This window comes from Pteropus alecto, unplaced genomic scaffold (genome assembly GCF_000325575.1).
Source record: "Pteropus alecto unplaced genomic scaffold, ASM32557v1 scaffold326, whole genome shotgun sequence".
Classification (NCBI taxonomy): Eukaryota; Metazoa; Chordata; class Mammalia; order Chiroptera; family Pteropodidae; genus Pteropus; species Pteropus alecto.
In genome coordinates this window covers 651653-677542 of record NW_006438873.1, presented here as the reverse complement: position 1 = coordinate 677542, position 25890 = coordinate 651653, and the positions used below count along the sequence as shown (strand labels likewise).

General features: G+C 46.3%; 1 protein-coding gene and 2 long non-coding RNA genes across 3 annotated transcripts in view; all 3 read left to right on the top strand.

Annotated features, from left to right (window-relative positions):
* LOC102880433 (zinc finger protein 470) overlaps positions 1–19945 on the top strand; it is a 34057-nt gene extending 14112 nt beyond the window's left edge. Inside the window, exon 6 of the mRNA XM_025049636.1 lies at positions 17822–19945. Within this exon, the coding sequence (XP_024905404.1) occupies positions 17822–18911 (1090 nt within the window). The 3' untranslated portion in view covers positions 18912–19945. The remainder of the gene's footprint in view (positions 1–17821) is intronic.
* On the top strand, positions 4971–10389 carry LOC112483063. The gene is made up of 2 exons (XR_003047493.1): positions 4971–7986; positions 8089–10389. It is a non-coding gene; the product is annotated as an uncharacterized LOC112483063 (long non-coding RNA).
* Positions 19946–23770: 3825 nt separating the features above from the next.
* Positions 23771–25890, top strand: part of LOC112483069 — a 4878-nt gene continuing 2758 nt past the window's right edge. Inside the window, exons 1-2 of the long non-coding RNA XR_003047498.1 lie at positions 23771–24042; positions 24247–24322. This is a non-coding gene — a long non-coding RNA (uncharacterized LOC112483069). The remainder of the gene's footprint in view (positions 24043–24246; positions 24323–25890) is intronic.

Below are 25890 nucleotides of genomic sequence, written 5' to 3'. Positions count from 1 at the left end.
ATTAACTCTGAAGAGACATAGATCTATCCTTAGCACACTAATGAAACTCTGAAAGATTAATGACATAAATGTAAGATATTAAAGTACAAGAAAAACTTAGAACGTTTTTATAACCTTGGCTTGTGGCAGACCTTCTTAAACATCATACACAACCCAGGAGCTGACATTAAACTACCATTTATGTGTGGAAAACATCAGAGTCCATTGACAGACAAATGAGAGACTGAAAGAAAATGTTTAAAACAAATAAAGGATAATAATCCCTGATAGTCAAAGCACTAGTACAAATAAATAATAGTAACATCTGCAACTCAGTAGAAAAATGGACAAAACTAACAGCCAGTTCAAAGAAGAGAGAATAAAAACAGCTGATGAAAATTACCCAATATCACCAATAACCAGGAAAATCCAAAATAAAGTGATGACATATCAATAGATTGATTCCCCCAATAGATTGATTTTAAATCATAGAAAAGCAATAATATCATTTCGGAAAATGTGGAAAACAAGGCAATTCCATTGTCAGTTATATAAGTTGCCATATGTACATAACCATTTGAATCAATATTCCTCAGAAACCAAAATAGGTAAATGTATAATGGCAAAAAAGTTTTTTTAATGGTAAACTATTAGGGTAATGAGAAAAGGGTAAGTTAATTATTCTGTATTCATTCAATAGAATTATATGTATTTGTCAAAGAAAATATAAATGTGTATATAGCCATAAAGAAATACCTATGCTATACTAAATGAAAACATTTTCAGATCTGTATTCTAGTATAAACTCATCAAAAATAAAACCTAAAAAATATATTTTTGTTTTTCTCTGCTCGGTTTTCTTTGCCTCCTCCTGTTGCCTACACCATCTCTTCTTTTGCTTGGAGTAACTGGCATATGGTTCTGACGGACCTGGCCAATCACATTCTCTGGAGTTTGAAAGGCCATTGGATCTCTGTCATTCAGTGGCAGCTAGCTCTCTAAAGAGGTGATGCTGGTGTTCTTGTGGTTGTGATCTTTGGAGCCACCCTAGATTTTATGCTTTCTAAGGCTGTACTGTCTCAAACTACCCATTAGCTTCCCAATACTTCATTTTTGGCTTATATTGCTCATTTGGCAGCAATTAAAGAAATTTATAGACAATACAGAATTTGGTGTGAAGATAGGCAATAGAATCTTGGGGAAATCTGGTGTGAAGATAGGCAATAGAATCTTGGGGAAATCTGAAGTGTTTGGGGATTGGTTTTGGGGTGAGATGGGGCAAGTAAGACCCCTGTTTCTGTTCTAGCCTAGAGAAGTGATAGCTCACATGTCCTGGGCAAACACACAAGTGAATTATTATTTGGAGTCACTGAGAGGAGGAGAGGTCTAGGGTCCTGAATAATGACAGTTTTAAGAGAAAGAGGCATACTAAGTCCAAAGAGTGTATATAGTGCTGGTGTCTAACTGCTTTGTGTAATTTAAAATTCAGATCATGAACTTCTAGCATCAAGGCAAAAACTTTCAAATAAGAGTCTGTGTATGACATTGCTGAAGGATGTCTTAGGCTGTTTGAAGTCAGAAGGTTAAGATTGCTAAAAACCCAGTAGAGAGACTCCTTTTATGGGTTGCTGATAAAATAGGATGCTGGTTAAATTCCATGTTTTTTTGTAGAGTGGTTATGGACTGAATTTTATTACTCCCCCATTCCAAATTTATGTGTTGAAGCCCTAAATTCCAATGTGACTGTATTTGGAAATGGAATCTTTAAGGAGAAAATGAAGGTTAAATGAGGTAGTATAGATTGGACCTTAATCTGATAGGACTGATGTTCTCATAAGAAGGGGAAGACACACCAAAGCCACTGAGAGAAGTTGTGGCAACTGAGAAATGTTTTTGGCAATTTACCACAGAAGGGCTGACCTTTACAGGAAGTTGGTCTGGAGGTAACACTGGAGCCATGTGACAAGTTGAGGGAATAAACATTTCTACATCACAGCAGGAAACACTCCCATCATCCACTCCAGATGTGGCCTTCACATGAAGTGTTTGTGTTCCCTGTATCCAAGGAGCCTGGAACTTAGAGTGCATGTACCTCATGGACTGTTCTGGAACACTCCTCATAAGAGCAATAGGTTGTCATCTGTGGACTGCTATTCGTGCCACTAGAAGTTATGAATATGATTTAGAACACATTGTTCTGAAAACATGAAACAGGTAAGGTTTTCTTGGGGGGGGTCCATAAAAATCAATTATATAAACTCATCAGTTGAAACCATTTTTTAAAATCAGCTGTCAGAATATTTTCTTCTTTGGAAAACAAAAATTTAGATATCCTGTAAATCTTGCTTTGATAAGTGGGTCAGGAAGAACAAGGGTTTTGAGAACAAGACTCAAGATGAAGTGATGAAGTAATCTTTTAAAATGCATGAATATTTTGTAAATAGCTAAATGCACAAAAAGTTGCTAATTGTTCCAGACCTCCAGAAAGTAACAAGGGAAAAAAAAATTATCAGAATCTAAATTTTTAAAAAAGAAGAAAAAAGAACTGCATATAAAAATTGGATACTAGCTCACTCTGGGCTCTTGGCCCTGAGGGTATGAGGGGAGGCTCAGCTTGCTCCCCTCCCCCGACTATGCCCTTGCAGAGGCTCTGCCTCTGGAGAGGTCACATGATGGTTAAATCAGAGGGGAGAGTGGTTGCTGGGTTCAGGAACACAGGCCCCTGCTCTGAGGTTTGGAAGGTTGGAAACAGCCCTGGGAAGGGGACAGTCTGCTCATATGGTATAGAAGATCCCGATGGGGTTGCAGGTGACAGAAAAGGAAGCCAGCCCCCTGAGCAGGGTGAGGCCCTGGGGCCACAGCTCCCCCTTCCCCACAGGGACAGTGCTATAGACTGGATGTGTCACCCACCCCAGAATCATATGCTAAAACCTAATCCCTAAGAGAATGGTATTAGGAGGTGGGGGGTCTCGGGGAGGTGACACCAGCCCAGCTCACCGAGGGCCCACACTCCATTCTTTGTATCTTCCCCCAAACCAATTCCATATCTGGGACATACACTGAGCACCCATATTGGTAATTCTGACAGTAGGTCCTCTCTTTGCCTTAGATGTCCCCTTGGCCCCCATCTGGGCATCTCTGGCACTCAGAAGGGCCCCTAGAAGGCAAATGTGGAGAGTTATTGTTCAAGGGGTAAAAAGTTTTAGTTATGTAAGATAAGTAAGTTCTAGAAATCTCCTATACAACACTGTGCCTGTAGTTAACAATACTGTATTGTACACTTAAAATTTTGTTAGGAGGGTAGATCTCATATTAAGTGTTCTTATCACGATAAAAAGGAAACCTGGAATAGCCCTAAGCTGGAAACATTCGAGATGTGGTACCCAAATTGTGCATTGATACCATGGAATAGCCCTTAACAATATAATTATGAACTACATACAGTAACATCTTGGATACATTTCCAGAGAATTATGTTGAATAAATAAAATGCCTATTATGTAATGGTTTTAAAATTATAGATATGGAGAATGAGTTGGTGATAGTCAGGAACTAAAGAAGGTTGGGGTCTGGAGGCAAGTGGGTGTGGCTAGGAAAGGGGGTGCTGCATGAAGCATCCTCGTGGTGATGGACGTGTTCTGTATCTTGACAGTATCATTATTAATATCCTATTTGTGGTATTGCAAGATTTCATTGTTGAGGGAATTCAATATTGAGCATGTGGGATCTCTCTATGGTTTCAGTATTGTTAGAATTGCCTGTGAATCTCTTCATCTCAAAATAAAATACTTAACTAAACAATCATTAATCACCACCTAAGGAGAGCTATGCTTTGCATTTTTGCGGTCACTAATACATTCAGCAAATGCTTCTGTACTTGGCTTTGTGGTTTATGGTGTAAGAGGGCCCCAGTTCCTTTGACCGCTCTGGCCTCCACCACTTTCCTCATCTGGAAAGTAGCTTGGTTGTGAGAATTAAAGGAGTTCATAAATCATAAAATGCCAAGAACAGAAGCAGACACACAGGCGACTCATTATACGAAGTTTATACTTTTTTTCTTATTATGATCATTTGCTTCTTTGCCTCTTTATGCTTTACCAATTTTCTAAAAATCAGTATGATTATCAGGTTCAAGAAAGTCGCCCAGGACTCCTTGGCTGGGCTGCAGAATATCTGGAGATGCGCTATAGCTTCTCTCCACCTCCACACACGCCCCCTCCTTTTCTGGAATTCCCCCTCCTCCCACCCTTTATTTCTCTCCTCCCTCCCCTCCTCCCAGCCCAGCCTACTTCTACTCTTTTTGCTCCTCCTCCTGCCCTTTTCCTCTTACAGTTCTCTCCTCCTCATCCCTCTGCCCATTTGTCCTTATTTCTTCCCGCTCGCTTCCTCCTCTCACCCTCCCTCACTATTCCTTCTCTCACCTCTTCTCATGGGGTACTTCCATCTTCCCTTCTCATCCCTCCTACCCCTCTCATCTTCCTATCCCCCCTTCCCTCTCCTCCCTCTTCCATCCTTCCTCTCTCCCTATCCTTCCCCTTCCCCTCCTCCCCGTCCCTCCGCGTCCCTCTCCTCTGTCCCCAATCCCTGATCTGTCTGTCCCTCGTCATCCTCCAGCTCGTTCCTACCTCTGGCTCTTCCCCTGCCGTCTTCCCGACTCCTCTATACGCCCTTCCCGTCAATCTCCCAGAAACCCCACCCCTTGGCTGGGGTGCCGCGAAGCCCTCTGAGAGATGGAGGCGCGCGGTCGGGTCTCGGGTTCCGGTCCTTTCCGCTCCGCTCGGCGGGGAGGAGGCGGCGCTCAGGCTTCTGGGAAGTGTAGTCGGCCCAGGCGCGCGGGCGCAGCGCGGCGGGGCGGGCCTAGCGGGCGCGGGTCATTGTCCTGACAGAGCCGGGTGGTGAGACCCGCTGCAGGCGGGCAGGCGGGAAGAAAGGGGGAGGGGCGGGATGAGGTGGGGCGTGCGGGCTGAGGGGGAGCGTGTGGGCTAGGGGAGTGTGCCGGCTGGGGGGTGGCGTGGGGGCTGAGAGGCGTGAGGGCTGAGGGGAGGACGTGTATGCTGAGTGGCGTGGGGGCTGAGGGGAGTGTGGGGCCCAGGTGAGGGGCAGACTGAGGGGAGGGCGTGCGGCCCAGGAAAGGGTTTAAGGACCAGGAGAAGAGAGCTGTGATGACCTCATCTGACTGGGTGAGGTCGAAGGTGGACCTGTGTGCTGGTGACTGTATGTATTAGGCTGAAACTAGGGGCTGCGTATGTCTGTGTGTGTCCCACTATGTATGGCCTCCTGTGTCCTTGCCTGTGCACGTGTCTGTGTGTCTGTGTGTGTGTGTGTGCGTGCGCGCGCTACCTGTCTTGGTCTCTTTCGGGGTCTCTGTGGCCAGCATCCACCGCTGTCTAGCCTTTACCTGTCTCTGTGGGGGAGGTCTCTGAGTGACCGCCTGTGTCCATGTCTGTGTGTGTCTGCCTTTATTTCTGTCCATGGTGTCTCAGTCTGAGGGTGCCAGTGGGTGTCTACCCGTGTCTCGTCTTTCCCTCTGTATCTGTGTCTCTGGGTGTGAGTATGTCTGTGAGAGTGGGGAGTGTTTCTCCTGTCTGTGTCTTTATGTGCCCACCTGTATCTGTGTCTCTGGATGTTGCTGAGTGTTTGTGTGTGACTGTCGGGGCAGATTAAGTGTGTGGGTGCATCTGGGTGTGCCCTCCCAAAAGCATGTGTGAAAGACTGCATGCCTGGACGGGTGGGCCAGGCAGAGCACCTGCCTTCTTGTTCCCACATTCCCCAGCTCCTTCCTGCCCCTCAGAGCCTTGCCTGGTGACAGGATATGGGGCTTCCCACTGGACCATCTCAAGGGAAGGAGAATGGGGTTGATTTGTTAAAGAAATTTGTGTTGGGTGCTCAGAGTGCTGTTCCTGGCACTCTCCCAAGTCTTGTTTACAGACCTCCCAGTAACTCTGAGATAGGGACCTTCAACATCCCCATTTTACAGATGGGGAAACCGAGGCAATCAGGTTCCAGAGCCCCTGCACTTAACCATCTGACAGATGGGACATTCTTGTTTCCTTTCTCTCCTCTGAGAAAAAGTTGTAGGATTTTTCCCTGTGGGAATTTCCCTGTAGAAACAATGGAAGGAAGGAAATGACAGAAAGCCTGGATTGGGGAAGAGGAGGAATGAGGGATCTCCTGGCTTTGTGGCAACACAGATCTCAGGCCACACTGGGTTCAGTGGTCACCAGCCTCATGCACATGTCACTTCCAGGGCCACTGTGCCTTCATGCCTCTTTTCTCCAAAAAAAAAATAAATAAATAAAAATAAAAATTATAGTGATTGCATTAATATAAGGACAAAGATAATCCAAGCTGGATTAGAGTCTTTTTTTCTTATAATTTTAAAAGAAATGAAGACATTTTCATGGGCCACTCCAGGTATCAGGGGCTCTGGGCCCAGAGTGCCTCCTGGGTAAATGGGCTCTGGTCACTTCCACATCCAGCAAAAGGAATGGGTGTTGTTGACTGTCAGAGACTGATAGTCCAAAAGATATATATTTTTAAAATTAAATTCTGCTTAATAAATTATGACAGTAATATGAAGTCACTGCACCCAGAGACACAAAGGAATACAAGGGGAAAAAAACTGATACCCCCTTTCGCATTTCCTCTCCCCTCGGGACACCAGTCACTATCCATCATTCCACAGCCTTCCCCAGGCTTGGAAACACTGCCCAGAAGCACAGGTACCCAGGAGTGTTGGTTGTTTTCACACAGAGGGGTTAAAGTTATGTAGAAAACCATGGAACTTGCTTTCCTCATTTAATGACATCACAGATATGTCCACAGGTTAGGAACTAACTCCTACTTCCTAGGGCAACCTGGTATTTCAAACGATGCCTTGCCATTTGTCTGACCCTTCCTTTACTGATGGCTAGATTTTGTCTCCAGGGCTTTTCTGTTGGTTGGTTGGTTGGTTTGTGCTTTGCCTCTAGGAACAGTGAGTGCTACAATAAACATCTTTTGTCCACGTATAACTTTTCACATGGAGCTTTTAGGCGGAGTCCCAGGACCAGGGTTGCTGGGTTATGGGTTAGTCCACTTTCCAGCTCATTCTCCAGAAAGGTTGAGGGGCTTTTGTTCCTTCAGCTGTGTGTGGGAGGCCCGTTTCCTTGCATCTTTGCTTGTGCTAGAAGTTGGCTCATTTATTCATAACTTTTTTTTTTTTCAATGTGTGGTTGCCTTCCATGTGCCAGATATTGTCCTAGGTGCTAGAGACACAATCCAAAATGATCATCTCAGTTCTGCCCCTGAAGGTACCCCCCGGGCAACTGCATCCCGCTCATTGGAACATACTCAACTAACAACAGTAATAGTAAATAACAGCTAATCTGTATTAGTTCTTACAGTGTGCTGCACAGCCCCCAAGCTCCTTATGAGTATCAATTAGTTGAAACTTTCAGTAACTCCATGAGATCTGGGGGAGCCCCAGAGGGGTGGGGGTGGCGTTGGGGCATTGTGGGGCCTTGGGCCAGCCCTCAGACCCAGGGAGAGGCACAGGGCCCTGTTGTTCCCTCCAGCTTGTGGTACTGGCAATGTGTGTGCGTGTTGGGGGTGTATTGGTGTGTGGGTGTCTGGGCATGCATTTGGGGGACAATAAGCTCGTGGACCGGGATGTTCTCAGCCCATCTCCAATCCCAGCTCTGTAATCTTAGATGAGTGGCTTATCTCTTTGGGCCTTCGTTTCCTCATCTATGAAATGGGGTGGGTAGAAATAGTACCTTGTAGGGGTGTTAGGAACAATGAGAGGCGTTTGTTAAGTGCCTTGCATCTGATAGGCCCCTTACGTATTCGCTATTAATGTGTCTGCGTGTCCGTCTGTCCTGTCTGCATTGTGAGGCAGGCCTAGACCTGCTCTCTCACTGTGCCTCCCTTTTTCTCTCCCCACCCCACAGGCTGCCTGTCCCCCGCTCACTGGTCACTGTGGGCAGTGAAGGGATGGCCACCCAGCCGCTGACTGATGAGGCCCTGGTGAGTCATGTCATCTTCTCACATTCCCTTCCTGAGGCTCAGGCCCAAAGAGTGGGGCTTTTTGTCCAGGGATGACCTTATGCTCACCTGAGCCCCCCACAGGATCAAGGGCCCTGGCCAAGTCTCCTGGGAGCTGTGTCCACCCTGAGGAGGAATGGTAGTGCCTTGACACTGGCTTCAGTCAACAGAGGACAGGACAACTCAGGAGTGACCTGTCCTGGAGACACTGGTGGGCTCACCTGGGAAGTGGTGGCTTAAACATGTAACATCAAGTGTGAAAAAGGACCCTGTAGAGGGGCCCAGACAATACAGTGCTGGACACGTGACTTTCAAAAGTGGGCAGATAGCACTAATGTTTGGGAATGGGGAGAAGGACACTTGTAGGTAGGGGCACGTGTACGTCCCCAGCTCACGCCATGATGTTTTATGGTATTTCAAAGGGTGGTATGGATATGGCTATTTGTGGTATTTTTCTCTAAACTTTCTTTTATGCAAGAACTATTTCATAATTAAAAAATTACACAGGCATAAATTTTGTATGATTTATTCAAGAGTGGTTCCTTGCAGAGGTAGGTTGGGGTGAGTATTTTTAAGGCCTTTCATAAAGCTTCATAGTTCTCTCTCCTTTGGTTTGGGCACTTTATTCTCCCACCAGGATGCAGGAGAGGCTGCCACTGGTTTATGTCAGCCATTGTCAGGTATTTATTCTGCTCACTGGATATAAATGACAAATGGTATAAACCTGGAGCAGGGTAGGTGACAACTGGTATCATGTGATCTCTGAGTAGCATCATTTGTATTATTAGTGAGTTTCGATTTTAAGGAAATGTTTCTTAGCCATTTCTGTGGGCAGGTAAATTATCCTGTGCTTTGCCGTTCTACAGGAATCTTAATATTCTGGAAGTTTTTAAAGAATGTGTATGTGTGTGTATGTGTGTATATATATTTGTGGCAAATATTCTTCCTGGTTTGCTTTTTATTTCTTAATTTATTTTCTTTTTCATAAGTATAAAAGCATTGCATATTTTAAAAATCTAATCTATCATCTCTCCGTTTCTGGTGTCTTGAAGATGTAAAAGGGATGTCCATCCAAAGGTCGCACATCACCTATATATCTTTTTTCATTTATCATTTGGGTGTTAACAGAGAACTTTTGAGACTTTTGTTTCCACCTGGAATTTGTCTTGCTGTACAAATATGTCAGTTCACTTACCCGTGAGTTTTGGTTTGTTGTGTTCCCATTAACACCTTTATCGAGATACACCCCACATATCACAAAATACAATTCATTGCTTTTTTGGTATAGTCACAGAATTGTGCAACCATCACCACAGTCAATTCTAGAATATTTTCATCACCCCAAGAAGGAACCGTGTATCCATCACCACTCACTCTCACTTCCCCTCATCAACTCGTAGCCCCGGCAACCACTAATTTACTTTTTGTCTCTGGATTGGCCTATTCTGGACATTTTGTATAAGTGGAATCATACACTATGTGGTCTTTTACATGTGGCTTCTTTCATGGAGCATGTTTTTGATGTTCACATATGGTGTAATGTGTGCTTTGTTTGTTTTCATAGCTGAATAATATTCCATCGTATGGGTAGAGTATATATTATTTATTCATTCATCAGGTGGTGGACATTTGGGCTAATTCCACTTCTTGGTTATTATTGGTGATGCTGCTGTGAACAGGAGCATACAAGTGCTTTGTTTGAGCTTGTGTCTCATTTCTCTTGGGTGTAGGAGTGGAATTGCTGAGTCCTTTGTTAACTTTCTGTTTAACCATTTAAGGAACAATCGGACTGTTTTCCAACTTGGCTGCACCCTGATGTCTTCATTTTTAACCTGTCTTTGATTGTCACCTTGATTTCTTCTTTCGCCAACATTACTTAGAAGGATTTGTCCATTGTTGTCATTTCAATGTGGTTGATTTGGGGCTTAAGTTTGTTTTCATTTTTTTCTTAGTATAATTACATTCTGATTTTTTTTTTTTTAATGGAGCCTCTCTGACTTCAGCTCTTTGGAAGCAGGTGAAGTTTTCCTTGTGGTGAAATGGTTTGTGTCATTAGACAGGAAACCAAAATAGATGAAGCCCTAGAGTGAGTAGCCTCAGACACGTGCACACAAAGAACTCAAAGAGGGTCTGCTCGCTGAGGTGAAGAGGAGAGCAGCTTCTGTGTCTGCCTTCACATCCTTGCTATATGGCATGGACTCTAAGACTTCTAGGACCATCTGTTTTCTTTTCAGTAAATTCGCATGCCAGCCCGGGCTCAATACATGGAGCCTGTACAGTAAATATTTCATTGAGTGAATTCATTGAGGTGAGACATACTTAGCAAGAACTTTCAGAAGGAATTGCATTTAAAAATTAAAACAAAATAAAGGAGTCACATGGAAACTTTGGGAGATGATGGATGAGTTTATGGCCACGATGTGGTGACGGTTTCAAAGGTGTGTACTTATTTTCAAACTTACTAAGTTGTGTATGTTAAATAGATGTACCTTTTTTTATGCCAATCATACCTCAGTGAAGTGGTTTAAACAAAGAGAAATCATTAACTGAACTAACCAAAGGATGGATGGGCCAAAGACTCATATAATAATGACATAATATAGTAAGTACTACTAATAATATGATACACATGAAATGTCAAATTAATCAAATGATAATAGCAATAGTTGACATGTATTGAGCACTTACTCTAGCCACACCGCACAGTGCTGGAATCTTGTATGCAGTACCTCTTTTAATCCCCGTAACAGCTATGATGGGAGATGCTGTTCTGTGAAGTCCATTGAACAAACAGGCTCAGAAGGGTTAAGACAGAGGAGTTTAAGGAAACACAGCCGAGCGGGGGCAGAACCAAGATGTTGTCATGGGCTGCCAGACTTCTGAGCCCAGACTCGTAACCTCTGCCCGTAACTCCCTCACTACATGGTGGTGGCCCACGAGGCAGAGGAGGCCAGTACAAGCCTAGAGCCCCCAGCAGGCCCATAGGACTACAGACAGACTGGCAGCAAGTGAGGCTTCCTCTTAGGGTAGGCCATGGTTCAGGGTCCACAATGGATGCATTAGTCTGTTCAGGCTGCCATAACAAAGAGCCACACATTAGGTGACTTACACAACAGAAATCTATTGTCCCACAACTCTGGAGGGTGGAAATCGGAGATCAAGGTGTCAGCAGGGTCACGCTCCCTCTGAAGATGCCAGGGAAGGATATGTTCCCAGCCTCTCTCCCAGCTTCTGGTGGTTCCTTGGCTTGTGGTAGCATAACTCCATTCTTCACATGGCATTCTCCCTGCATGCATGTCTCTGTCCTTTTTTTATAAGGACATCAGTCATATTGCATTAGGGGCATGCCCTTCTCCAGTATGACCTCATCTTAACCATATCCACAATGACCCCGTTTCCAAAGTCCTACCCTGAGGTGCTGGTGATTAGGACTTCAACAAAGGAATTAGGAGGAGGACATAGTTCAATCCATAATAACCTCTTAGAATAGTACCTGGCACAGAGCAACTGTGTGGTGAGTGGTAGCTATTACTGCTGGGACCAACAATGTCGTCACCGTCATCATCACATCATTGGCTGCCATGTTGCTAGGCCACATTGATTTTATCAACATGATTTATGGCACTAGGTTTATGGTACAGGCCAGGAAGGCACTCCCGTTTCTACCACATGAACTTTTCACCCTTGCCCAGTGGTCGGCCATAGAAATCTCAAGTCTTGACCCAAACTCCCCCCACCCAGAATGTGCCCCCAAGGACCCAAGCACAAATTCTCCCTGCAGACTACACCCGGTGCCGCATTTCCAGTTTTCCTGGGTATCCCCGAGGTTGCCATTGCTCAGGCACCTGGAGAATTGTTCACACTTTCACATACAGATCACGGGTCAGTTGTGTGTGTTTCCATCTGCTCTCCTGTGAGGAGCTAGTTCTAGAACCTTCAATGCCTGTGTCCCAGCAGCTAGCTCAGTGCCTGCAGCTTAATGGGGGTTCGGGAAAGTTTGTTGAATTACTGGATTCCATTGAGAACCCGGCCAACCTTTGTTGGACTCCTAATGCATGTGTCACTTCACTGGGTTGTGATCATTTTTGCCTTTGGTCCCTTCCTCATTTCTCAACTCTGTGAGTTTCCGCTCTAAACAGTCCCATATTTGCTTTATTCCTGTCAGAATACTGTTCCAGTATGCTTAGGTACTGAGGACACTGTAAGTGATCAGGCCCCTCAGAACTCTGCACCTTGTTGAATCACATCAGATACATCCTGTCTGCCTCCCTTAACCCTCTCGGCTCTTCTGTGAGGAGGGCCCTGCAGTGAATGGTTATGGGTTTCCTCTTACAGGAGTCAGTGACATTCAGGGACGTAACTGTGGACTTCACCCAGGAGGAGTGGCAGCAGCTGGAGCCTGCCCAGAAGGCCCTATACAGAGATGTCATGCTGGAGACCTACAGGAACCTGGTGTCACTGGGTAAGGGCACAGCTTCACTGAACTACTCACCATAGGCCTGTCCCTTGAGGACTACAGAGAAACAAGAAAAAAGACTGACAGGTCTGACTACGTAGAAAGTTTAAATTACTCAAAGCTAAATATAAAGTTGATAGGTGATGAAATGGGGAACAGCATTACCTCATGTATAATAGTCAAAGGATTATAATTATATAAAGAACTCCTAGGAATAAATAAGAAAAAAATGGAATGATGGACCGAACTTCTGAGCTGGCAATTCATAGATGTAGGAATACACAGAGTTCCACTTTATAAAAGATTTTGAATCCTTACTAATATTCAAAGAAATACAAAGTGAGGCAAAGAAATACAGTTCTTGCCCATTAGGTACAGAGATGAAAATAATAATAATAGCCTATATTATGAGGGTGTAGAGAAGGGACTTTCATTTTAGGAGTATAAAGGTGAGGCAACTCTTTTGGAAGACAGTTTGGCATTATCAACCAAATTTTGAAGGATTGCATTTTGAGGATCTATCCTTTAGAAATCTTCCTATAAGTGTGCAAAGATTTTCATGGGATGAAAAATAAAGAGAAACGACCTAGATGCCCACCTCTGTAATACTGACAGACCATCTTAAGATGTATCAATACAATGGAAACTGTGCAGCTCTTCAGAGATGCACACTCTTTGTAGGTGCTGACATAGAAAGAGGTCCCTGGATAATACAGTTCAGTAAAAACACTTCACTTTCAAACTAGAGTATGATCTCATTTTTTTTTAACAGCTTTTGTGAAGGTATAATTGGCCTACAATTAACTGCACATAGTCAAAGCGAACAATTTGATGCATTTTGATATCTGTGTACACCCGGGAAACTACCATGTGATCCAGATAACGAACACGTCCATTAGCCCAGAACATGTCCCTTTGTAACATCTCCCTCCTTGCTCCCACACCCACAGTCCATCCCCAGGGAACCCCTGGTCACTTTATGTCACTGTCATTTAGTTTGCATGTTCTAGAATTTTATATACATGGAATCATATGACTTACACTCAGCATCATTTTTCTGAGGTTCACTCATGTTGTCATGTGTCAGTAGTTCACTTCTTTTTCATTGCCAAGTAATATTCTACTCCATGGGTAGACCACAATTTGTTTATGCCTTCAATTGTTGATGAACAGTTCTGGACTGATACAAATAAAGTTGCCATGAACGTGCATGTTCAAGTTTTTCTGTAGACATATGCTTTCCTTTCTCTTGAGTAAACATTGGGAAGTACAGTGGTTGGGTCACATGGTAGGTGTTTATTTAACTTTTTAAGAAATTGCCAAACTTTTTTCCAAAGTGGTTGTCCCATTTAACATTTCTACTAGTGGTGCACAGGGCATCCCAGTTGTTCAGTGTGCTTGTCAGAACTGAATACATGCCTTCTTTCTTATTTTAGCCATTCTTGTCAGTGTGCAGTCTTGTCACATTGCAGTTTTCATTTCATATTGAGAATCTTTTCATGTGTTTATTTGCCATCTGTATATTCTCTTTGGTGAAATATCTGTTCAAGTGTTTTACCTATTTTTTTAGTTGTTTTTTTTTTGTTACCTTATTATTGAGTTTTGGAAGTTCTTTATGTAGTCTTTTTTTTAACTTCTAGATCTAAGACCTTTATCAGATATGTGTTTTGCAACTATTCTCTGTGGGTAGTCTTTTTCTTGACAGCATCATTTGAAACACAAACATTTTTAATTGTGATGGGGTCCAATTTATTTGTTGTAGTTGTTTGTGCTTTTGGTGTCATATCTGAGAAACCGTTGCCTAACCCACGAAGTTACTCCTGTGTTTTCTTCTAAGAGTTTATAGTTTTAGCCCTTCCTTTAAGTCTTTGGTGCATTTTGAGGTTTTTTTTTTTCTGTAAATGATGTAAAAAGGGGGGCTATGTCACTCTTGAATGTGGATATTCAGGTGCCCAGCACCATTTATTGAAGAGTGGAAGTTTTTAATTTGATCAAGTCGAATTTATCAACTATTTGGTGGAGGGGGTTGTGCTTTGGGTGTCATATCTAAGAAATCTTTGCCTATCTCGAGGCAACAAAGGTTTTCTTCTGTAAGTTGTATCATTTTAGGTTTTATACTTTTGTTCTATGATCCCTTTAGAGTTAATTTTTGTAATGATGCATGATGTTCATTTAAGTTCACTTTTTTCGTCAAATGGGTGTCCATTTGTTCCACTGCCATTTTTTGAAAAGAATGAGTTTTTCCACTGAAAAATTTTCCCCAAATTTTCTCCACTGAATTGCCTTTGCACTTTTGTCAAAAATTAGTTATCCGCATTTGCATGGGTCTGATCCTGGACTCGATTCTGTTCATCCATCTATTTGTCTGTCTTGACAGCAACCATGCCACTTGATCTGCTTTCAGGTTTTGCCTTTAACTTGCGCTCAGTCTAGAATGACTTACTCTCCACAAGACCCTCTGGGTGTTGTGCCCAATGCCCCATCAGTTACCCGGTGTGAGCACCCATGAGTTACCTGGCTGGCCGGTGTGAGAAGGCACTATTCCCAGCCCTGCATCAGCTCCAGGGACTGTTTTCAAATCCTTTTAGGTGGTTTCCCGGCCCCGCAACTCCACATAGTTTTCATATATGCACATTCTGATTGGTGATCTGAAAACTCCAGGGAATACCTTGGTGACCTCAGCAGCTCTGTGAAGAGCTTCCCTCCCCAGTGACCGCCACCTGCTATGCCCAACTCAGAGTCTGCGGGGCTTCCCTCTGGAATGGGACAGTGGCACATGGCTAAATAGTGACTCAGGATCAGACCGCTTGATCGAGTATGCTGTGTGACCTTGAGGGTGTGACTTCATTCTCAAAGCCTCAGTTTCCCAGCTGTAAAATGAATGTAATCTTAACAGCACATGTGGTGGTCAGGGTTGCATGGAATGATTCATGTAGGCCACTTCACTCCATGCCGGGCACACGGTAGCTGTTCCGTGAACACTTACTGGGCGCCCTCTGTGTGCCAAGCACTGCTGTAGGACAGGGGACCAGCAACTCCCTTGCTTCAGGGAGTTCACTCTCCACTGGGGGGCTGGTAATAAACAGATCCAAGATGAATACCATGAGTGCTCACAAGGAAGCAGGCGAGAGACGAGCAGGAGAGACCCTCCTTCCCCCAGTAAGGGATCAACGCTACCTGAGGCCTGAAGGAGGAGCACCCATGAGGAGTTATAGGACAGCAGATGTGAAGGCCCTGGGGCAGGGAGAACTTGGCATGGACAAGGGGACCAAAGAAAACCAAAGTGTGAGTGGAGAGGATGGCGGAACGGGATCAGCAGAGGTGGGCCTGGCTCAGTCCTGAGGGCCCACAGGCCCAGGAAGTCACTGGCTCTTAGCTCCAGGGCACTGAGAACTGAGAAGCCCCTAGTGGTTTTGGTGTGACTCTTAAGAAGATTGGAATTGAGGTGCATTGTCAAGGGGTCAGGGGAGGCTGTTATGGTCAGGGTGTCTGGCCGGATGGTCCACAGTGGTGATGCAGAAATTTGGTCTAGTTTGAGCTGTTTTGCATATCTAGTGGCACTCCTTAATAGGCTGGACTGTGGGAGGTATGGGGTGAATTGAGGATGACTGCTGAATCTTTTAATTAAAATTAATTTTTTTTTTAAAACTATGGTAAAATATACATAAAATTTTCCATTTGCACCATTAAGTGTTCAGTTCACTGGTGCTAAATACATTAATATTGTCCCTACCATCCATCTCCATAACTCTTTTCATTGTCCCAAACTGAAATTCTGTCCCCATTAAACAATAACTCCCTATTCTCCCCTCTCCCACCCACTGTCTATAGGTTCCTCATGTAAGTGCAATCACACAATGTCGGTCCTTCTGGGTCTTATTTTCCTAAGTCTCTCTGATGAGGCTTGCTTTATCATTTTTTGTGGGGGGTAGGGGTTCTGAAATCACAAGTTTCACATCAAATGTGGTAGGTTTGCAGTATCCAAGAGGGTCACCCAGTAGGGTTTTGAATATTCCTCAGCAGACCTCAGATAGGAGGTCTGGGCTGGGGGCTTCAATTTGGAGGGTGTCAATGTAGAGAAGAGACTGAAGTCCAGGCTCCCGTGGCATGGCTTAGAGGAGCGGTCTCAAACTCAGGGTTGTGGGGTTCATGTGGGAGGGAGTCAGCTATTGCTCCACTCCTGCTTTTTGTTGCCTCATAGGAAGGAGGGCTCTGTGTGGCCGTTCTTCACGTTTTATGAGATTTTTTTTGTGTAAGAGTTCCAATCTTGAAATGTTTGGGATTAAGTCGGTAGGTCCAGAACACAGGCGAGCCCTAGCCAGGAAGTAGAATCTGAGAGAATCAACAGACATTCATATAAAGGGCTGGAGCCGCCACATAGCTGTGACCAGGGATGGATGAGTGTGCAGAGAAGGGGGTCTGGAGTTAGCTGCAAGGGACAGCGGCCCCGCCAGGACTGGGCAGTGGAAGAAGGAGCAAGGGGTGCCCACAAAGCAAGGTGGAGAGGGAGGGAGCTTGGCTGTCGGTTGGGGTGGTGGAGGACAACCAGCACATGCCACACGAATGTTATTTCACCATTTCTAATTAAAATTGATGCTTCCAGAAGCAGAACTGGTCAGGGGTATGCAGGATGAGCCCTAGAGGCAAGGAGCCTGTTGGAATAATGCTACTCGGGTTTATGAGAGCCTTCAATCCACTCCTCCCAGCCCAGCTTCCTCCTGTTGTTCCTCTTAGGCATCTGTCCTCTGAGCCCCTGGCTGCTGGCCACCCTTTGCACCCCCTCCGGAGGTGACCATCCTTGTTCTTCTGCTCACCTCCTGAAACCACACTTGTGTCTGCTCACTGCTTCTCCTCTCCCTCCCGTCCCAGTGACAGGCTGCACTTGCTCCTCAGTCTGTGTCTTGCCCTGTCTTCCAAGTCCCTCCCTCCCACCATTGTTAATTAACCACGTGTGTTTGGTCTTCTCTTTCCCCCTCCCCCAGACTTGGAGACTAGACCAGACATGAAAGAATCGGACCCAAAGGAGGCCATTTTGGAAGACAGACCATCCATGGGGGTGGTCGTGGAAGGACCCACAAGGACTGGTGTCTGGGGTTCCGCCTCTGAAGGAGTGGGGACCCAGGGTGATCCGGTGGGGAGGCAGCAAGGGAAGGCAGGGACCTGTCCCAAGCGAAGGGAGCTCTCTCAGGACTTAGATCCCGCGTGTCTTGACTTTGAGGCATTCGTCAACCGAAGTTTCGGGCTGGTCCCACTGAGGTCGGAAGGGCTGGGGGGAGAGGGGACGCTCCCGGCCTCTGTGTCCCGGAAGAACTTTTCGGGTGCCGTGGGCCTCGGTCCCGGGGCCAGACTCTGTGCGGAGAGGAAACCCCACGAGTGCAGGCAGTGCGGCAAAGCTTTCGGCCGTAGCTCGTCCTTGGTGAAGCACCAGCGGATCCATAGCGGGTACAAGCCCTTCGCGTGCGACGTGTGTGGGAAGCACTTCATCGAGCGCTCGTCCCTCACCATCCACCAGCGTGTGCACACGGGGGAGAAGCCCTATGCGTGCGCCGACTGCGGCAAGGCCTTCAGCCAGCGCATGAACCTGGTGGTCCACCAGCGGACGCACACTGGGGAGAAGCCCTACGCGTGCACTGAGTGCGGGAAGGCCTTCCGGAAGACCTCGTCCCTGGCCCAGCACGAAAGGACGCACACCGGGGAGCGGCCGTACGCGTGCGGGGACTGCGGCAAGGCCTTCAGCCAGAACATGCACCTCGTCGTGCACCAGCGCACGCACACGGGCGAGAAGCCGTATGTGTGCGGCCAGTGCGGGCGCGCCTTCAGTCAGAACATGCACCTAACGGAGCACCGGCGGACGCACACGGGCGAGAAGCCGTACGCGTGCGGGGACTGCGGCCGCGCTTTCAACAAGAGCTCGGCGCTCACGCTGCACCGGAGGAACCACACCGGCGAGCGGCCCTACGCGTGCGGCCAATGCGGCAAGGCCTTCAGCCAGAGCGCCTACCTGATCCAGCACCAGCGCTTCCACAGTGGCGTGAAGCCCTTCGAGTGCGGCGCGTGCGGCAAGGCCTTCAGCAAGAACTCGGCGCTTACGCAGCACCAGCGCATCCACACTGGTGAGAAACCCTACGAGTGCTGCGTGTGCCGGAAGCACTTCGCCGGCCGCTCGTCCCTGCTGGTGCACCAGGTGGGCCACACCGGCGAGCGCCCGTACGCGTGCGGCCAGTGCGGCAAGGCCTTCAGCCAGAGCGCCTACCTGATCGAGCACCAGCGCATCCACACCGGCGAGAAGCCCTACAAGTGCAGCCAGTGCGGGCGCGCCTTCATCAAGAACTCCTCGCTCACCGTCCACCGCAGGGTCCACACGGGGGAGAAACCTTACAGGTGTAGCGAGTGCGGGAAGACCTTCAGCCGGAACACCAACCTTACGAGACACCTGAGGATCCACACCTAGGGCGGGGGCGGGGCATCCTGAGCACGTGCGTCGGTGCGAGAAGCTCTCACTGGGGGCCCTGGGGGACAGTGCTAAGGGAAGCCCTGCCAGAGGGGTCTCAGGAATATGGGCGTTGGAGACAAGCCCTGCCATCTACACCAGCGGCTTCCTTACTGAGTGTCCCCACGGCTGCAGTGTAAAGCAGCCACTACAAGTCTAGCATCTGGAGAAATGGTCACACTCTCTGTGGCTCTGGGAACCTAGGACCCCAAATTGTCCTAAGAGCTTCGACAATGGATTTCATGTTTCTGAGTCTTTGTTTCCTCAATAGTAAAATGGAGGAAGGGGAGAGGACTCAGTAAGTGAACATGAGGACGTTCTCCCGTTGTCACACACAGCCTGGATCTAGTCCAAAGATCAGGTTGTCACCACCTGTGAGATTCTTTGATGGTCTCCATTTTTCCCACACCCCACAACACCTGCTGGAAGTCCTTGGCCTAATAAGCAGTAGAACTTGGCAAGTCGTTCACAAGGAGAAAAACATTTTGTTTTTCAGAGTTAGCAAATGACAGTAATCACTTTGAATGCCAGAGTTTCTCATAGCAGTCTGTTAAATTTTTTAACTAAAACTGTAAGGGAGACCAATGTCATTTTAAACAGTCATCAGATGTGAAAGGTTCAGGTGCCGGTTGTCCTGTCAAAATCAGTGTCAACACTGGTGTGGGGAGGTGCCAGCTGGTGCATGGGTGCCAGCAAGCTTGATATCCATGTTTGAACACTTACTGGATTTATACATATGCAAATCTGAGCACAGAGCTGTCTGCTCTGTTATTTTTGCATGGAAACGTAAAGATAATTCCAAATGAGTTTCCTAAGGCCAACCCGAAGCTTCATTTCCACGTAGTTTCCCTCAGAGTCAACTTTCTCTGGGACTTTTTACACCACCTATTTTATTTTCACATTTGATGCTACTCATCACAGATGTCCTGGTGTTTCCAAATGTCCCATGCTTCCTGGCTTGGGTGTACATGAAGAATAAATCATTTAAGAAATCATTTATATCAGTAAACACATTTGTGTTGCAAGTAGGAAAATTAGACGATTGGGCACACATGACCAGGTGGGTAGGTTTTCGTGTGTCTGGACTTGGGTGGGGATCAGAGTGGGTTTGATCCAGGCTCATGGCATGAGTGCCATAGTTCTGGTTGTCAAGCTTCCCTCCGTGTGCCGGCCTGTGCTCAAGCTGTCTTCTCCCGTGTTTTCATGGTGGTTTCTAGCAGTTCCTCTCGACTGCACAGTTTCTCAGTCTCATCCAGGTGGGGATAGTCCGCCCCCAGTCATGGACAAAAAACCCCAAGTTTCATTCTGTTGGACTCACCCATGAATAGATCTCTTTCCCAGACGTGCCGTGCGCTTGGGTCTGGGTTCTGCCATTGTCCCTGAAGCAGTAACTGTGGAAGGGAATGGGGACGACTCCCCAGACCTCCCTGTGGCAAGGCATGGGGTCAATTCCACCCAGACCACAGTCAGAGGCAAAGTGGGATGATATGGGAAATGTTAACCCAAGGTTTAACATGGTTTAAAATCGGATGGCCGCTTGGATTTTGCCATGAAAGTGAGGTCTTGCTGCATGTGACATTTTCTTTTGGAAGTCCCATCATTGTCATGGTTGTCCCATGTGTCCTCTGTACCCTCTTAACATGTGGTGGGAGCAAGGCAGGAAGGGACCCTGGCCACAGGCCAAAGGGGTTCCAGACCAGCTGAGAGTTCCCCACTCATGTCTGCTTGTACCGACACGGCTACTGTGCCTTCATCCTCACACTTCATTCCTTTAGTCAGTACAGATGTCAGCCAGACTGCCTGCTGGGAGGATGGCTGCGAGATTTATAAATTTTGTAGTGACTGGAAACCACGGTGGCATGTGTGAGGACTTTGTGATGAGTGATGACACATGAAAGGTGGTTGGAAGGAAGGTGAGCGCCAGCTGTGTGACCCTGAGCATGTTTCACGTAACCCTCTGTGACATGGTTTCATCTTTAAAATGGGGCAATGAGAGTCAATGGGTAGGTTAGTCATGAAGGCAAGTTACTGTCACAAGTGGACCCAGCAACACAGAGCCTTAGAGAACAAAGCCCCTCTCCCTCTCTCTGTCTCTCTCTCTCTGTCACTCTCTCATTCTCATACAAAAAGAAAAAAAAAACAATTCCTCTCCACGTGATCACTTAGGACCCATGTTCCTTCTATCCCAACGCTATGCCGTCCCCCGGGAACGCCCTTGATACAGGGCTAGTCAGAGTTTTGCCACCAAGTTTGTGTCCCTGCTAGCAGGCTGAGAGAAACAGCCTGGAGTGTTTCTCCTGCTCACATTTTGTTGGCAGCTGTCTGCACTCAAATCTATGTTGGGTCTGGGAAATGTTGTCTGGATTTGTGTCCGGGATGAAGGGGGATGACAATTCAGCCCTTCTCTGACAGACCTGTTGCATCAGATCGAGAAGGGGCAGGAGAGACAGGTCATTTGATAAGATGCTACTGCTCCTTCCATGCCCTGCCCAAGTCTTTCATAAATCAGGTCAGGAATGGACAGAGAGGGGAGGGGTGAGGCGGGAAGGGATGTCAGCTCCTATGTCACTCATTGCCACCTGGTCCCTGGGAAGCTGGGGTGGGACGGGGGTAACTGAGACCTTGGGCAGACACAAGCCCAGGGGAGCTCCAGAGGCCCGGTGGCCACTCATCCAACAGCATTTACTGAGCACCTGGATGCAGTTCTGGAAGCTGGCGATGGGGATTCAGCACCAAGTAGAAACAGTGAGCTTCCTCCTTGGTGGAGCTTACATTCTGGTGCTGGGGACAGATGCTAAATGAGGCAGCTGAGCATGAAATAACAGTGTCAGGCCTTAGAGCCAGGTGCAGCACAGGCTCTCAGGTTGGGTGGTCGGGAAGCTTGTCAGGAGTGGACATTTGGACAGAGGCTAAAAGCAGTCAGGGGCAGTTCACGATCAGGTGGGTGGAATTCATCTGGAAGGCTCCAGAAGGCTTGGTGCAAGGTTCACACCATGTTTCATAAGGGGGTGGGAGGGAACACCTTATCATAACAGTTAACATGTATTACCTAGGAGTGCAAGGACTTTACACAAACAGTCATTTTTGTTTTGTTTTGTTTTGTTTTGTTTTTTTCATATCAATGGACAGGGAAGATCAGACAGCTGGGAAATGATGGGCCTGGGATTGGAGTATGGGACTGCATCTTAATGTTATTAAGAAAGTCATAAGGGAGAAGAAATACACTTACTGTATTTATGGAAAAAAAATCCATGTATAGGCATCCCTATGTTCACTGCAGTGCTATTTACAGTAGCCAAGAATGTAAGCAACCTAAGTGCCCATCAATAGACAATTGGGTAAAGAAGATGTGGTACATATATATAATAAAATATTACTCAACCATAAAAAGAATGAAATCTTACGATTTGCAACAACATGGATGGACTTGGAGGGGTCTGTGCTGAGTGAAGTCAGAGAAAGTCAAATACCATGTGATCTCACTTATACGTGGAATCTAAAGAACAAAATAAATGAACAGATAGAACAGACACAGACTCATAGATACGAAGAACAAACTGATGGTCACCAGATGCGAGTGTGGTTGAGGAGCTGGGTAAAAAAGATGAAGAGATTAAGAAGTACAAACTGGTAGTTACAAAACAGGGGGATGTAAAGTACAGCATAGGGAATATAGTCAATAATATTGTAATAACTGTATATGGTGCCAGGGGGGTACTAGACTAATCAGCGATCTCTTCATAAGGTGTATAAATGTCTGCCCACTATGCTGTACACCTGGAACTAAAAGTAATATTGAATGTCAACTCTAATTGAAAAATAAAAATTTTTAAAAAGGCAAAATCCACGTATAAGTGGACCTGTGCATTTCACACCTTGTTGTTCAAGAGTCAGCTGTACTCAATAATCAGTTGTGGCAAGTACACGCATTATTGTTACTGCTACAGCCAGAGACCATGCCCTCATTCTCTAAATGAAGGAAAAGAGGCAGGATAATGGAGCCAGGAAGAACAGAGGAACTGAAGCCAGACCCCTGCGTTCAGCCCCAAACTCTAACCTTACTTGCTGTGTGACTTTGGGCAAGTTGCCTAACCTCTCTGAGTATCAGGGTGTGTGACAGGGAATTGTACATGTCAACTTGGAGTTGTAGGTGTCAACAGGAGTCTAGGGGTAGCTGTGAAGATGACATCTACTAACAGCTGACTTTAAAGATTATTTTTGATAATGTGGGTGGGTCTCACCCAATCAGTTGTGGACTTAAGAGTAAAAGCTGAGGTTCCTCAAAGAAGAAGGAAATTCTACTTTTATAGTATCAACTCATGCTTGGTTTCCAGGCTCCTGGCCCGCCCTGTGGATCTTGGACTTGCCAGAACCATAACGTCAGGAGCTAATTTAAACAAACAAGTAAGTAAAATCTATAGAACTTGCACATAAATATACTCGAATATACATACTTATATATCTATATTTAATGTGTATATATATGTAATATCTAGTATATGTATATAATAGGATATATAGGATATGTATACATAATATATATACAAAGTATATAATAGGATATATAAGTAAAATATATAACAAGATAGAGACATGTAATAGGACATGAGATTTATAATAAGACATATCCGTGTAAAGGAAGATGTAGCTTGTTTCTCTGGAGCACCCTGACACTGTATAAGGTCCCCATTTAAACATGTCCTTCTCTGATCGCACTCTGAAATTGCAGCCTCCGCCCCATATTTCTCCAGTGTGCAAACCACAGTCCATCTCCATACTGATCTTCTTTCTTTGTCACCTTTTTCCATCACTAGAATGAGGACAGAGCTTTGGACCTTCTCGATGTGGCTCACTGGTGTTTCCCCAGGACTTAGAAGAGTGTGTGGCATACAGCAGTGCCCAGTAAGCATTTGCTGAATCAGTGACTCAGCAGTAGGCACTCAATCAATGCTAGTCAACTGGATTGAATAAGCAGCAAGTCTTCCCAGGCACCAGTCCATTGCATTCCAGATTTAACATACCCGCTGGAGACCGGGCTCTGACTTGGATCCTTCAGCTACATATCCACAGCCCCCTGGAATGGGAAGGCAAGGTGAGCAGGCTTAAGATCTGCTGGTCTGCATCCTCTAGTGGGCTCTGGGGCATAGGGGGTGCCTTGAGTTGTGAGATGTCTGATACCTGCCACTGGGGGGATGGGCTGCAGTGTGAGAATCTGACAGCGGTGGATGAGCTGTGGGCTTGGGATGGGTTGGTTTACATTTGAAAAACACACAGGTTCTTGGTTTTCTGTCTCTAGGAATTAGCCAGCCCTGGGAGAGGCAGTCTCCAGGGTCAGCAAGGCTCCAAGATGTCAAAGCCTCAGAAAATAAAAGGTGAGGTTAATACACAGTCGCCGCAACTCCAGAGAGTTTGCAGATGGCTCCCTGCCAGCCTTTGGCCAAGCGGCAGCGCCAGGATACTCTGGCTGGGTGGAGGTGGCCCTTCCTTTTATTATTACTTGTCTGGATGCTGTCCCATTGTGGGAGACCCCACTGGAACCCTAGGAACTGAGCTCACCTGCTCTAGAATATGAGGCCACTTGCCCCTCATGCCCCGGATTCCTGGCCTGGGAATGGTCAACCGGGAGGCTGGGCCCCTACCCATAGCCTCAGAGCCAGGGAGAAGGCCTCTTTGGCAGAAATCCAGCAAGATGGCGGGGAACCCCCCAGGAAGGGCTGTTTCAGAGTTACAGGAGAATGGTGCTCCCTCAGATCACAGTCTAATCCTGCTGCCCATATGTTGGATGGAATTCTTGTGAAAATAAAGTGCTTTCAGTCAAGCAGGCACATTATCCAATATATACTTCATTTGTAGCCTTAGTAATATTTTTACTTATTACTTTATTATAGATAAGTGCTCTAATATCAATAATAAATATAATGATGGTGCTCTATTATTGTCAATAATAAAATAATACATAAAATATTTGTTAATAAATGAGTAATCAATTACTACTCAGAGCACTATTATCCAGATTTTCAGCTGAGGAACCGAGGGCTCAGAGCTACGAAGCTGAATAGCTAGACTTTTTATGTGCAATGTCTCTGTTTCCTGGGCTCAGTGGTTCCCAAGTTCAGTCACTGGTGTTGCCACTGACCAGGTAGTGATCACTGAGCAACTCTGCACCTCCCTGTCACATGCAGATGATGCCTGCCCTCCCACACAGGGTGGAGGAAATGGGTGAGGTCACAGACATGGGTCAGCACAGACCAAATACAGCAACAAACCCCACAGGCCTAGGATGCTATTCCAGCCAATCAGCAAGAGCATCTGCTCCACCCAGTGACTCAGGAGTCCAGGCCCCCTCTAGGGGTTGGCCTCCAGAAAAGGGCAAGTGGCAAAGGCCTAACCTTTCCTGGACCGTCCCTCCCCTCACTCTCTGTGCGGTCCACACCCCTCCTAGATGCAACTAGGAAATGTAGCCTCCAGCAGGATGGCTGCATCCCAGGACCAACTCCACACCAGGAAGAAAGAACAGTGAAGAGTTCAGGGGGCGCTGGCCCTCCTTGACACCCAAATAAAGCACAAGGTGGTGCTCAGTTTATGCTTGCCAAACCATGTAGACATTGCTACAGTTATAAAGGTCCAATTTCTAAACATTTGAGGATGTAGATTGGACATGTTCCTCCAAATTCACATGTTGAAATCCTCATACCCAGTGACTTCAAAATGTGACTGTATTTGGAGATAGGGCTTTTAAAGGGGATGATTAAGGTCAAAGGAGTTTGTATGGATGGCCCCGGATCCAATGCTGGTGTCCTTATGAGAAGAGAGACACCAGTGGTGCACCAGGCACAGAGGGACAAACACATGAAGCAGCGAGAGGGTGGCTGTCTGCAAGCCAAGAAGAGAGACCTCAGGAGAAACCAACTCTGCCAACACCCTGATGTTGGACTTCCAG